The sequence below is a fragment of the Epinephelus lanceolatus genome, chromosome 2, assembly GCF_041903045.1.
Source record: "Epinephelus lanceolatus isolate andai-2023 chromosome 2, ASM4190304v1, whole genome shotgun sequence".
Lineage (NCBI taxonomy): Eukaryota > Metazoa > Chordata > Actinopteri > Perciformes > Serranidae > Epinephelus > Epinephelus lanceolatus.
Window position 1 is genome coordinate 29690095 of NC_135735.1, and position 14400 is coordinate 29704494.

The 14400-nt window shown below is 39.7% G+C and overlaps 2 protein-coding genes across 2 annotated transcripts in view; both read right to left on the reverse strand.

Moving 5' to 3' along the window:
- The window catches only part of rps6ka2 (ribosomal protein S6 kinase, polypeptide 2), a 28694-nt gene extending 25310 nt beyond the window's left edge, over positions 1–3384 (reverse strand). Inside the window, exon 1 of the mRNA XM_033629753.2 lies at positions 2593–3384. Coding sequence (XP_033485644.1) covers positions 2593–2697 — 105 coding nt within the window. The 5' untranslated portion in view covers positions 2698–3384. The remainder of the gene's footprint in view (positions 1–2592) is intronic.
- A 1023-nt stretch (positions 3385–4407) lies between these two features.
- rnaset2 (ribonuclease T2) lies at positions 4408–13310 on the reverse strand. The gene is made up of 10 exons (XM_033635793.2): positions 13171–13310; positions 11549–11626; positions 11308–11362; positions 9778–9833; positions 9055–9112; positions 8756–8820; positions 8387–8500; positions 6411–6456; positions 6175–6249; positions 4408–6012 (listed from the first exon to the last, which is right to left on the reverse strand). Exons 2-10 carry the CDS (start codon positions 11617–11619, stop codon positions 5806–5808), a joined length of 747 nt encoding a protein of 248 aa, XP_033491684.1. The 5' UTR covers positions 11620–11626; positions 13171–13310; the 3' UTR covers positions 4408–5805.
- Between the last annotated feature and the right edge of the window lie 1090 nt (positions 13311–14400).

The window sequence follows — 14400 nt, forward strand, 5'->3', positions numbered from 1 at the left end:
CTTCATGTAAATCACGTCATGCGTAAAGTTTATTAGAGTAAATGGCTTTTTAAAGGGACAGTTAACCCCAGTATCAAAAATGCATATTTTCCCTCTTACCTGTAGTGCTACTTATCAGTCTAGATTGTTTTGGTGTGAGTTGTTAAGTGTAGGAGTTATTGGCCGTAGAGTTGTTTGCCTTCTCTCAAATAGAATGAAATTAGATGGCACTTGGCTTGTGGTAGTCAAAGTGCCAAAAAATACATTTGAAAAACTCAACAGCTATGTCTTTAGCCAGAAATCATGACTTGGTTAGTCAAGATAATCTACAGACCTTGTTGTGAGCAGCTTAGCTAGCTCACCTAGCACCACTGAAGTAGCAAACGTTACAACTCAGCTGGTAGGGATGCAATTAATAGGCTTGTTTTGAACTGCTCCTCGCCCAGAAAGTGGACGAGATCAGGCAGGTGCTACAGGGGAAGGTGATAAAAAGCAGCAGTCAAGTCTGGCGGTTTCCCGACAGTTTCCAGCAGTTTGTACAGGAAGTCACAGAAACACTCATCCTGTTGGATCTGATTCTGATTTATTAAAATGTTATTAGACCCATATATCAGTTTATTTGCAGTCTCCAATTGTTTCAGTTATGACGAGTAGCCTGTTTAAATGCTTTACAGGCGGCTACCCTCAAACTACCTAAATAAATTAAAAACATTAATATTCAAACAGAGAAAAGAAATACAAGACAACAGATTATATTAAAGATCAGTCATTTTAAGAACCCTCACATCTCCCTTACCACAAGTCTTTGTGTTGCTGAATACTTCAATGATTAAAACAGTCTAGTGTTCATACAATAGACTATGTTTAGTTTATCATCTGTATTATGAATTTATTTAGTCTCTGACTACAAAATGTCATCATCAGCCCCACATTAAAACCAATCAGCAGTTAGATCAGGTGAGAGTCAGGCGTTTAAATCATGCCCCGAGTCTTGAAGTTGGTGGAGAGATCACTGCAGTGCCCAGCTCTAAAAAATTCCACCGCCTCGATCTTGTGAGAGTATTGTTGTCCACTTCTGCATGATGTCAGAGCGAGTCAGGATGAAGTTGGACACAAATCAAACCAGCATGCATTGTGTGTGGTGATTATTGGTGATCGGCACAGGCCTGGCTTGTCTTGAACGAGCCTAATGTTTACATCTCGCGCCGTTACAAGAACGGGCCTCTGGTCCATTAGTAGATGCACGCTTCCTTTCTTGGCGGTTGTAGTTTGGAAGAAAGAAAATAGTTCCTACATAAAAACTATGGATTACCTTGAGTAACTGGGTCATGGTTTCTGGAGAGCGTCATCTAAGTAGTTCTGTTGTATTCCAGAGAAGGCAGACACCTACGACTATTATGTCCAACACTCGGCAACCCACACCAAAACAATCTAGATTGATGAATACTGCTACAGGTAAGACAAAAAAAACCCAAACATGTATTTTTGATTTTGGTGTGAACTGTCCCTTTAACAGTTATTAATATTTAGTTTTCACACACTAAAATTGTAAAGTCAAAGCAATTGTAATATAGTTTTTTACACAACAATCACCTGCTGTGATATCACTAACTGGGGCGTGGCTGCAGTGTAACATGCTGGAAAGTTTTAGCCCATACAGAGTAGTGCAGTAGCAGTTTGCCCTTTGTGATTAATTGCTGTTTTATTCAGGACAGCAGGAGTGATGTCCATTGACCAGAGGGAAACAGGTTCAAGGCCTCAGCACCAGCTTCTGGGATGCTGATCTACACCCTGAAATTTGACCTTCCCATGAAGAGGAGGGAAGTGAAAGGAGATCTTCCCCACATGGAGCGTCAAAGCATCATGTTACAGAAGTGGAGAGTCAGCCAAATAGGTAAACAAACACAAGCAGACAGACATTTGCCAGCCACAAAGACTAACAGTCAATCACACAAACAGGTAGATAGCCTGTCAAGATGATTCATCAGCACCTGGTCACAACAGCAAAGACCAGAGGAGGGGAGAGTTTCTATTTATATCTCCAACAAACAGGTAGATGTGCTGCAAACAGCATACTGCCTTTCTCTACTCCCTGCTGGTTTGTTTGGGCTATAAATAGACCTCCACTGCCATCCACTGAATCAATCTGTCTCTATCTATTTATCTATCAACCTGCCTGCCTGGCTGCTTGTTTGCCTGATAGCACTTTTGTCTCCCTGAATGTATTTTCATGCAGCCCGTCTCCCTCTCTCAGTCAAAACACAGCGTCTCTCTGCCCCTCTGTGTTCTGCATTCTTGACAGACAGGCAGAGGAACAGCTGTAACGATGCTGCAATGACTCCTGAACCCCTCCACAACAAACCAAATCGCACACATTCTTCCCACACCCATTCCCATGTGCACGCAGGCTCTTCTGACACATCCACATCTACTGTTGATATGAGACGGCTGCTGTTTTGGCCTTAATATTCACAAACACACACATGGTGCAACTGTGATGCAATCCCCCCACCACCACCCTTCCAGCACGCACAGATTCACACACATGTACTAATCTCTAGTTGGTAGAAGTTTGCACCGCTCCTGGGTGGGTGTCTGAACAGCTTGACTAACCTCTAGCTGACAGAAGCCTGTGTTGTTCTTGTTCCTTGCTGCCTTGTTCTTCAGGTAGATAGAAAACCATCTCCGCACTGTGAATTTTCGCGTGCTGGTATCCATGGCAACAGGCAGACCTGTGCATCTATCCCATAATGATGAACATCTCCCTGCAGGGGGGTCCTAAGGTAGAGATGCAGAAGCAGGGCTTTTTTTTTCTTCGGTTATTTATTTGTCCCGCAGTTTATCCATTGGCCCATCCTCAATGCAGTCGTCGCTCTTTAGTTTTCCCATCATTCACATTCGCCGCTCGTCTGTCTGGATGTCGTGTCCCCCCTCTGTCTCTCAGACGCAGTGGACGCCAGTAAGCACGCAGTCAGAGTTGTAACAGAGCCGTTAATCTGCGCAGACAGACAGATGGGTTGACGGACGGGGCAGGTGCTGCTGGGTTTGGGATTGTCTTGTGTTTTGCAGCCGGCTCGCTGTGTGAGGCTGCCGGGAGAGGTGACGAATAAATCTGTTCCGCTGAATCAGGAGAGGTGTGTGTGAGCTCCCTCTTCACATCCCTGCCTGAGCATGTGTGTGTTCATCCCCTACTGCCTCCCTGTCTTTCTCTCGCTCTCTCTGCAGAAGGGATTGTCACCAGTCACATTGTGTGCCGGCGAGCTCCCGACCCCTCCCTCTCTCATTCTCCCCTGTTCCTGTCCCTCACCTCCCTCCCTGTTTCTCCCACCAGCATACAGCAACAGCTGGCGAGGTCACATGGTGTAACCCAGCTACCTCTCTCTGTCTCCCTCTTTCCTCTGTCCCTTCCCTTTAGCTCCTGCCTGACACCCGATAACACACAGGCTGAATGGAAAAATGATGACAAATGACAACATAAAGTAGTGTATAAGCAGGATACCAGCAGAGGTCTGTGTGGCTCTGAGTCAGTGTCATTTGCAATTCAATTTTAGGACAGCAATCAATGTTGCCATCAATAGTGGTGACAGAGGCAAGGACAGCGATCAGAGAGTACAGCATGATCTGGTTGATCACTGGGTGTGTGAGTGTGTGTGTGTGTAGGTATTTGGATCTGTCACATCAGCAGCTTTGCAGAACTGCAGTGTTACATAAGCAGAGAGAGAGGGAGAGAGGTGGAAATAGAGACCAAGGGAAGTAGGGAAGATGAGGGGGGGTTATTAGATGGAAGCAGGGGTTAAAGTTAGGGCTGCTGCTCTACCTGGGTGAAACGCGGTAACCGATGTGGGCTCGAATTTATTTCTAAAAGATTTCAATTTCTTCAGACAGGATAATTCACCTCAAACACTCACACTATGATCTCCAAACTTGGAACATCACTAAAAGCTGAGCTCATAGTGCTGTTTTTATGTGTTTGACAGGATTTGGAGCACATTGAGTGTATAGCTGGCACATAGTTTCAGGGCATTTAAGCACTATTGAAAATGTAATCAGATGTGTTCATTCAATCTGATGTGCTGTGTTGTGGGAGGAGATTCGGGATTATGGACTGGTGTCTTTGTCCCGGGAGGATTATGGCTCTGTAAGGAGATCACGACATTAATATTCATACACACTGAGTGGATGTGGACAGATAGAAATAGGCGTAGTACTATTACGATACTGTATTATATTACATGCATAGACAGGCATTTTGACAGAGGTTGAGATGTGCACTTGTTCTCAGGCAGACAGTTCTTCTATGTTTATTCACCTGGCTGTATTTATAGACTGAATTCTCTCAATTACATAAATAAAAAATGCAAATAAATGCACTTTAATTAATATTGAATGTTGCATAATAGCTCACTGATGACAAGAAGGCAGATTGAATCAATATTGAATGTTTTATTTACATTTTAAAAACGACAGTACAAATGTTCATTTCATTAATTTCCCACCACAGCATTTGTTCACTGCAGCTATAACAATAGTCATTTTACCTTTCATTTTACACTTAATTGATCTATTTAAGCACAAAAACAGCCATAGCCAGCAGCACCAATAGAAACAAGTCATTGTACAAATCAGTTAGAGATTAAATAGTGTTTACCAAAACACTTCCTATGTCACTGAGAAACAAGTATTTGATCTGTACAGGCTGAGAGCATGTGTGGCAAACATGGTGCGCCATGAACTCGTGTGACATCTTGTGAAATGTATTGCTATATGTGTTGTGAGGTTTCCATAGAAAAATACTTGGCTTTTTGGACTCATATCTACTTAAAGTGAACAGTGTAGTTGACACTAAAGCATTTTCTCTATAAACTATGTACTATATTTACTTCCTAAGCTCACATATGTGACTAACAGTTGTCTTTTAACATCAATTGACAGACTGAAGCAGGCTGTCAGCACAACACTCAATAATTGCTTGTGTACTTGGCAACATCAGAGGGTAGCTAATGATTACTACCACTAGTTTAAAATGCCTCAAAGATTGTGGATGTTGTTGACAACAGCAGTGTTTGTTTAGAAAGTCTGGCCCTTGCCCCGAAAAGCCCTCATACATATGCATAATACACAATATTATTAACGTAGTGATTTAACAATAGAGAATACCAGCTATGCTGATGTATTGGATTAATTTCATTATCATTATGCTAAAAAGCATTTATTTAATGCTAAAATGCCAATCACTGCTGCAGAAAAGAGATAGCACGTATTGTGTAGAACATAGGCACACAAATGTGGTTTAAAATATGTCCAGCACAGTTACAAGATATACACAAGGGTTCGACCACTGCATTTAAGTCTGTAATAATGAATGAATCTGGCACAAGGCTGCACTCATTTGCAAAAAAGATACAGTAAATAAACCGCCTGTCTGCCTGCCTGACCTGAAATCACCATGATGCCTCCTGTTGAGCCGTGGAAAAACAACATGCTGTGCACTACATGGGATTCATCTGCTAGCAGGGGTCAGGAAGGGACGTAATTCCATTAAAGCACTACGTAGCAGTGCCGTTTGTGTCCTGGTTTTTGTAGGATACAATAAAAAATAAAAAATGCACTTAAATCAGATTTTTTCAAGTATCTGACACAGACAGAATTTTCATGCAGTTCTAAAATGTTTATATGTGAGGCTATTTTTGATATACAGCATAATTTAATTATGATGTTTATTATAAGGCCTGAGAAAAACATTACAGTACAATTGACTGGCAAACAAATATATTTGTTTGCATGTCTTGTGTGTGTGAAAGTGGGCTTGTAGTGTGCTGCTGCATTTCAGTTTCTGTTTTGTTGAAGAGGTGGGTAGTAAACTGGCATATCATGGTCACACACGTTGAACCCAGACACCTTGTCAACAGCAATTTCATTGTCCCAGTCTCCCTTAAATATTGTTTCCTTGTTAAGATGTTTCTCACAATCCAGGAGGGTGAAGTCAGGGTCAAAACAGATCTCAATCTGCCCCAAAACCTGGACATCAGCATTCTGTCAAACACAAAAACATTTAACAATCTAAGAGTTGATCAGCCAACATAGGAAATATAAGAATCTTAAATACAGCTACACCTAACACAAAAAGTGCCTAAATGTTCCTGAAAAACACAAAGGGCAAATTATGATTTCATTAACTGACTGAAGGTGTTTTACCTTTGATGGATGGGCACATTGGATCTTAGGTGTGACCCCGTAGAAGTTCTCTATGACTCCCTCAATTTGTGAAAGCTACACACAGACACATTAGGAGCAGAGAGAAGAGCAAACGTGAGAGGGACTAGTTGTGACTTAATTATTATGAGGCAATTTTATGCCACAGATTATTCCCAACATAACAGTAATACTTAAGAATATGGCATAATTTGATTTTGAAATATAAATAGACCCACTGTGTAGTATTTTTCTGAAGGGGTGATGTCAAACTTCTTCAGGATGCTACAGTAACAGAAACACAAATTTCCATAAATTTCTATTGTAGTCTTTGAGGTTTTGATGCTTTTATACAGACCAACTTAAAATAATTGTACAACAGGAGTCAGTTTCTGTGAACTACACTGTGGAAGGCAAACATGGAGTGATCAGTAACTAGGGCTGCAACAGTATGAGATTTTCACAATACAGTAACCATTTCAGAAAATGTTGCTGTTTCACGGTATTACAAAATTAATATCAGTCAGAATGAACCTTAAAGAAATGAAAACAGAAGGGTTATTTTTGGTTTATCACAAGCCGTTTATCACTATGGCTGAAACTTAAAGAAGCAACAGACAGCATTTTTGCCTATATATATCATTATGAAAATAATGTGGGTTGCACAGGGTAGTATACACAGTAAAATCAGACTATCAGCGTTTACATAGGTTACTTAATGGCTTTGCAATAAGCTTCTGCCACCGGGAACGAATTTTCGCAGAAAAAATTTGCTTTACGGCAGGAAATGCGTCATGTATTGCCAAACTGGTCGGTCAGCCAATCAGGGACTGGAGCTGGTCCTTATGAGGAACTGGCCGGGGCATGAGACAGTTTAGTCAGGAGCACAATGGCAGATGGACAAAGTTTGGAGATAAGTGAAAAACGGCCTCCCAAAAGAAAACGAGCTTATCTGTCTGAGGAGGCAAAGAAGAGCAAAAAGGAGAGTGATAAAAGAAGAGGAAAAACGAGAGTAAACCTCAGTCAGGCATTCAAGAGATGGAGGGAGCTCCGTGACCAAAGAGGCTTCAAAACCCATGTCCAGCTAGCTTTCTTTCTAATGGATCTGTAAGTAACACGGTTAAATGTTAGCTAGACCAGAGAGGACTGTACTGTACTGGCTGCTGGTTCATTCCTAGCTGGCCAGCATCGCAAATCGCCGCAACCAGGGACCGGGTAGCAAGTGTTGGTCAGCTGACATCCTCGTAGCCATTTTACGGCGGCCCTCGGACAGTGATTACCCCCACCGCCCCGCCGCAGCTACTGGGCACCCAGCCTCTCCGACCGGGAGAAGTGGAGTAAAATCCTCTCCTCCGCTCCCGTTTGTTTGGTGAACGCCTCTCCTCTGTCAAAACACTCTGCCAGCAGTTTAATAATATTGATGCCAGTTGTAACATTTGAATGTCTTAGTAGTAAGCCATGTTCTAAGTGGGATAATGTATAGTGAGCCGGTGACTGTTGAAAAATAACTCTGCTATGCGTCGGGGTTCCATTCCCCTGTCGGGAGTTATTTTTCAACAGTCACCGGCTCACTATAGATTATCCCTTACATGTCTACTGTTGTTTGTACTGATACTGTACATACTGGTATAATTTACTGTGAGTTGATTGCACTGGTACTGTGCATTCTGGTGTAATTATTTGCATTACTATTTGTTTTTTCTTCAGATAAATCTGATAATTGTTGCTCGGTCTCTTTACTCATTTTTTTAGTAGAGTGTCCACACACCTTCTCATTCTACATATACATAGAGGTACACTGGTGGCTTTACAGCCTACATTTTATTGATTATCTCTGATCCCCACGGTCAATTTGGTCTTTGCGACAGTGCGAGCAACACTGCTGACGCTAGGTGGCGCCAAGCTAAAAAAAAAACGAATCCTATCTGTTGCCTCTTTAAAACCATTTTCAATATGTAAAAAGTCTCCCTTTAGAAAATAACTTAAATAAAAGTGAGATTCTCCGTCCATTAGCTTTAAAAAAAAAAAAAAAAAAAAAAATATCATAGCTAAGCAAATGTACATGGTATGATAACTGTCAACTTTCATATCACAGTATACCTTGAAACCTGCATATCACTGCAACCCTATCAGTAACTGTAAGACAGTTCTGAGAACTTAAAATCAGTCATTGTTTCTGTAGAAAGACGTGCGCGCGTGTGTGTATGTACTATACCTGTCCAAATCCACTTTATGGTATAGTTCCAGTGCCTTGCTGAAGTATTTATGTTGACTATTCAGCGAAGCTGCTTTAGCTGCACATGTGCCATGTTTGTGCCACTCATACTTCCTGTTGAAACAGAACAACAAACACATAGCAATAAGCAGTAGTTATTATCTCTGTCACATTACTTGCATATCCACAGCCACTTGAAGACGCACTGTCAAAAAATACAACCAGTGCAGCAGCAGTTGGAAGATACATGAAAGATGATAGTGATGTAGTAGCAGTGTAGTACTATAGTATATTAACTAGAAAGCACACAGTTAAAAAGTGTCAGACAGATTAACAGGCAATAAAAAACAGGAGGGACTGATACAATACCAGAATCCAGCAGATGAGGGGTTAAGTAAGTCAGGCCAACTCTTCTTCATGTCTGGAAGCAGGTCCTGAAAAACAGATTTGTTTTATCAGTATACAAGCTGGAGAGAAAGATTAGAAAATCATTCCCACCATACCTTCCCAATTTTGGTAATGCCAAATTTTACAATCTGTGCTAGTGTCTGTTTATGTTCCTTCTTGATAAATTAAACTGACTACAGGTCTATAGAAAGAGAATAAATTACTTTTATGAGTTTTACACACAGTTATAAAGACACACTCGGACTGAACAAGTGCTGTACCTCTATTTGAGAAGAGTTGAAATGCCATGATGAATTGCAGTCAATCCCTTTATCTGGCCTGGAAAACAAAAAGATTCAAAACATCAGATCATATTAGATTATTATTAAATATTAGGCCTGTGTTCCTTACTTGCAGAGAGAGATTATATTATATTATATTATATTATATTATATTATATTATATTATTACCACCAAGCAACAGTAACTGATTCAAAGAGCTGTTTTGCCATACATAGCATTTCTTTCTCCAAGTAATGCACAACTAGTTCTTTGCTGTATTTATTCTTATACTATACGTTAAGATTTAGCAGTTTCTGTACTATGTAGGCTATACCAGGGTGTTTGGAAATCCAAACGATCTGATTTTCAGTAGTGTCAAAAATACTGACACTCCCCGTTTTTATTAAAGTAATAAAGAAATTCTGTATTGAGGTGATGCAGTGCACAGCATGCAGCAGCCCCACTGCTGTTTTTTTAACCACACAAATAGCATCAGATACTTTACATCCTCAAAATGTCTGAGAAAATGACATGAAAAAATAGATACTGCCCAAGCCTACTGTATCTTTTTAATATGTTGTAAAAGTAAACATTTTAAGACAGTACATTTACTCTGAATATTTTTTTAAAAGGTAATACATAGCAAGTAGTTGTTCAGCAAGATCTGCCACTCTGAAAAAGAGAAGATGACACTTTTATCTGATTAAAACAGACACACATACCAGAGACCATGAAGTGTCCAGTAGCTCAAGTTGGGATGACATGCTGGGTGTTCCATCTGAAATGTATAAAAATGAGTATTGTTATTCCATCTGGACACACAAGATTTACACTGAATTCTGTTATCACTAATTAATATACACTGATACTCTGCTGGCAGTGTCTCACTAAACTTAAGTACAAAAATGCAAGAATAAAAAAAGGTTGAAATGAACACAAAGCTAGTCACAGGTGGTGACTAATGATTAATTCTATTAATTATCAGTACCACTTGCAATGGTTTACTGTTTGTACTTGATGAAAGACTTAAGCGATTAATGAAATGAACAATCACTTTAGAGATACAGTATGTCTTGTTTATTGTATTTATGTTTATCTCCAAAGTTAGGCCTTGGTGTGTCAAAACTTCAAACCTCTGCTGAGAATGTTAGTTTCTCAATTATTAAGCAAAATGAGACTGAGAGCAAATAAGTGGCAAAACATTTTAAGCCCAAACAGAGAGTTGTCATAACAAGAACACAATGTTACCAAAACTTTGCTTCTACCACACAGCCAGGCACATGATACAAAACCACATCACTTGAAGGTTTAAACCATCAGAGATGTTCTCAAAAAGCAAAAACAGCAAGAAAAGTGTTAAAAAGCACAAAATAAGGGATGTGTATTTTGTTTCGTGACTTAAGGAATGGTTAAAACAGCATCTTCCTGTGTTGAAGAGAATCTTGCCTACTCAAACCACAGTGTTGACACACAGCCAGTCTCATGACTCAGACAGAGACATCACATGACATTTAAGGGTTATACACTGAAGCAGTGATACAGTATATAGGTATCATTCCAGGGCAGTATGAGAAGGGAACATTATCTTAACATGGGATACCATGTTGTTAATCAATTTATCATAATTTTTGAAGAAATATTGTCTGTCCATACTACCCTTAGTTTGTAACAAGGCTATTTTCATTTTTGCTGGTGATGAAAAGAATCTAGCCAGATAACAACATAATACTTTGGCTAGGCCCATGGATTAAGTTACTGCTGGACTAAGAATGCTGCATGTGAAAACACACTAAAGTTTAGGGAACAAAGAGGCTCTTGAGATGACTGTGAAAACCAAAACCTGGCTCATCAACCACAGGCTGCTGATAGTGCTGCTGCTTATCATAGTATATTGAAAACCTTGTTTCTCATCAATGACTGTGGTATTTATTCAGTTGAACATTAAACTATTGATTTAGGGGCTTAAGTAAGTAACAGCCTCCTTTCATCCTGCACAGGAGAAAAAAATGTTAATAGAGAAAAAGCTGAATCTGGTCCAATACATCAGTCTTAATTCACAGCGAATATTTTTACCCTTCTTAGTGGGAAAAGCACAAGTGGTACTAATAACATTAGTGATGGCTATGTGCTTTTCAACCAGCTAAATAGCAATCATAAGTTTTATTAATTACACCTGTGTTTTTGTGAATTAGCCCTGTTGCATCTATAAAATGATCAAAATAAGGAAAAAATAAAGGCAGGAAGAAACTTACACTACAGAAGGTGGTTGGCCAGTGGTGGGTCAGGATCAGTTTGGTCCACATGTGTCTGAAGTACACACACAGGCAAATCATTTGTTATTTGAAAAGGATGATAAGGACACAACATTGTGTATTGAGAGTTATATGTTAATTTAATAGACATAAAAAAGGAGAGGCAGAAAATTCAGGGTTCATTAGGCCATCTACCATCATATTCATCTATGAGTACAGTGTATTATTTTGCTGTACTTACGGAGGTGAAATCACAAAGGCAGATGACAGGGCTACTGCCAGGCAGAGCAGAAGAGGGGCGCAGAGCCTCATGTCTGACCTAAAAGAAGATAATAGATTTTTCAGTCACAGCTCCTTTTATGCAGAACGCAGGGTGCGTTCTGAATCGCATACTTTTTTTTTAACCTTAGGCCCTGAACTTTGACACTCTTGCTTTTGTATCCATTGCCTTGGAGGTAAAAAAAAAAAAAAAAAAAAGGTCACTTATCGAGTTCTCCTGAGATGGAGATCAACCCGGACAACTTGTAGATTCTAACATAATATTTGCAACATGTTGCATTGCCATTGTTATTTTCATAGTTATGTCCTTTTGTTGATTGTAATACTTAGGAATGTTGATAGTTTAAGTGAACAAAATATTCATATTATTATTTGTCATCTGTCAATGAGCTGTCAAGCTGTATAGTGTTCGTGGGTCAGTCGATGTGACATACCATCTGCTGTGCAAAGAATTGTGGGTCAGAATAGTCAGTAAAGCATGCTAGCTTGCATACTGCAAAATCTGACCGGATGTAGTAGAACATCCTGGTATTTTTTGGCATTCTGTATTAGACATACTATGTATTGGGACACACTAAACCTTTAACAGGCATACTATAAAGTATGGTAGTTAGTATTAAACATCAGAACATCCCATGTCCCTGCAAGACCCACATTACAACATTAAAACTACATCCAGAGTGTAGAATTAGTCCAGTTTTATTTAGCCTATATAGCACTAGGTTAGAACAAAGGTTATCTAGGGACACTTTTAATATAGTGCAGGTCTAGTTAACTCAGCAATAACAACAGCCTCCTGTGCACAGTGACTGGCAAAAGGAGAAAAACGGGTAGAGGCTTTGACTGTGGGAAGTGGTAATTAAGATCTCATGTAACAGTTTAATTAGCTAATCGAGAAAAAAACTTAAACCTTAGCAACTTCTCCCTCAAATACAGAAACAGTAACAAATGCACCCATATTACCCGGGCTCGTTTAGCAAACAGTGAAAAATCCCACTACTTATGGAGACGACAGGTGATCATGTGGATCTAATTATCACAGGATAGATATTTCTCAGCTTGTGCTAAAATGTGCTGCTCTGTGACATATCTCAGGCTGGAGTTCCCTGTGTCGTGTTGAAACTGTCCTGTTTGTGTCAATACACAAAAGGCGTCTTACACACTAAGTCAACAACAATGCCAAAGACATATGTAACGTTATGTACTTTTTAGATACTTAGACGCTTTTTAACTGCAGTGCAGCTATCAGTGTAGCACCCGTAGGAAAAAATGGTGTCGAACAATAACAAGCTATCACACTCGGAATTAAATAAAATTTTAGTTAACAAACAGCGTTTTTCTGTTGTTAACATGAACTAACCTCGTGCTAATCTAAAGCTAACGTTCGCAGCTACATTTGTGATAACGTTAGCTAAACCGAGCTAAACACTCGAGACAATATCGGCAGTTGGACGTTAACGTTAAACTTTAACCAGCTAACTGACGCTTCAGTTGGTTGAGCACAACGGACAACGTAAAACTGAACATCAGTTATAAACTAACACGGGTCGTTTTAAACAGCTGCCCTGATTAAATTGGTCTCACCTCGTGCCGGATATGTTGCGGTGGTTACTCAAACACTGCGCAGCTTTTCATTTAAAAAAAATCTAACTACACTGGTACATGACAGCTACGGGATATGTACAAGGGAGCAGTCTGTTGTTTATGTCCCGCAGCCGCTTCACTACCTGTCTGTCTGCTCAGCCAATCGGGAGCGCCGAGGACGTCACACGTCATCACGTGGTGGGATGGTAGGCTTGATCTATTGTTCGGGTCCCACCGGGTGCTCCTTGTCTTGAAGACGTGAATGATGATGATGTGAAACTAGATTCGGTGATGTAACTGTGCAAGCGCCCCTTTTGCGACAGCTTGCTCTAATGATAATATTCTAGTAGTTAAGTAAGGCCAGGTCTCGTCACAGGTTTTTGTTTTATTATATGTAATGATTAAGTTTATTAAGCTAAAATGAAGAATTTTTATTAAACACCACACAGGTACTCGTATGTCTTGATGTTTTTTTGTTACTAACTCAAATTTAATTCAACAAAACTGCGTTCTGATGAACCCAGTTTTAATGGTTTTGAATGAACAATATGAAAACGGTCTGCCAACAGCAGTGCTCAGGCACTTGTGAAATTTGGAAGCGTGTCAGCAGAGAGTGGTGGTTTTACAATGCTTTCACAACAAATTACTGAATGTATCTGTAGTCAGGCTTAACAACTAAACCACACAACATACATTATTCATAGTGTTAAATGAATATGTATTTTCTGGATGATTTAAAATATATATATTGACAGTGAGTAATGAGAGAGCAGACATGAATAGCTGGACTGTGCTCACGACATACTGGGGGATTTGCTGTACATCTCTAATGTTACTCTGTGCATTAATGTCTTTACAGCTGCTGTAGTTTTTGGCAAGCTGCATCCTATATGCCTCTAAGCACTAAACAGAAATCATGTGACCTAAACAGAGGTTTATTTACATTATTTATTTAAAACACATTGTGCAATTAATGGAAAGGGACAGTAGATATAATTTTCTGTCAGAATGCCTCAGGTCCTGATCAGTGTAAGTCCAACATCAAAATATATAATGATAATTGATTCTTGTTCTAAATAGACAGTGAACTATATATTGAGTCCCCACGTCATGCATCATCAATTGAAGATAAATATTCAGTCAGACATTTTCCTCTGTAAAGTGCTCTGCACAAACGATTCATAATTTAAAGTTAATCGGACAGGCCTGACTTATTAAATGTATGAAGTG

Bases quoted from the DNA above. Each gene is read 5' to 3' on its own strand.
- rnaset2 (XM_033635793.2), bottom strand. From the start codon at position 11,619: ATGAGGCTCTGCGCCCCTCTTCTGCTCTGCCTGGCAGTAGCCCTGTCA. The intron at 9,113-9,777 runs GTATGTGTGTCT...TTTGTTTTCCAG, and splicing joins TGGACACTTCATGGTCTCTG to GCCAGATAAAGGGATTGACT. The intron at 8,821-9,054 runs GTACAGCACTTG...TCTGTTTTTCAG, and splicing joins TCAACTCTTCTCAAATAGAG to GACCTGCTTCCAGACATGAA.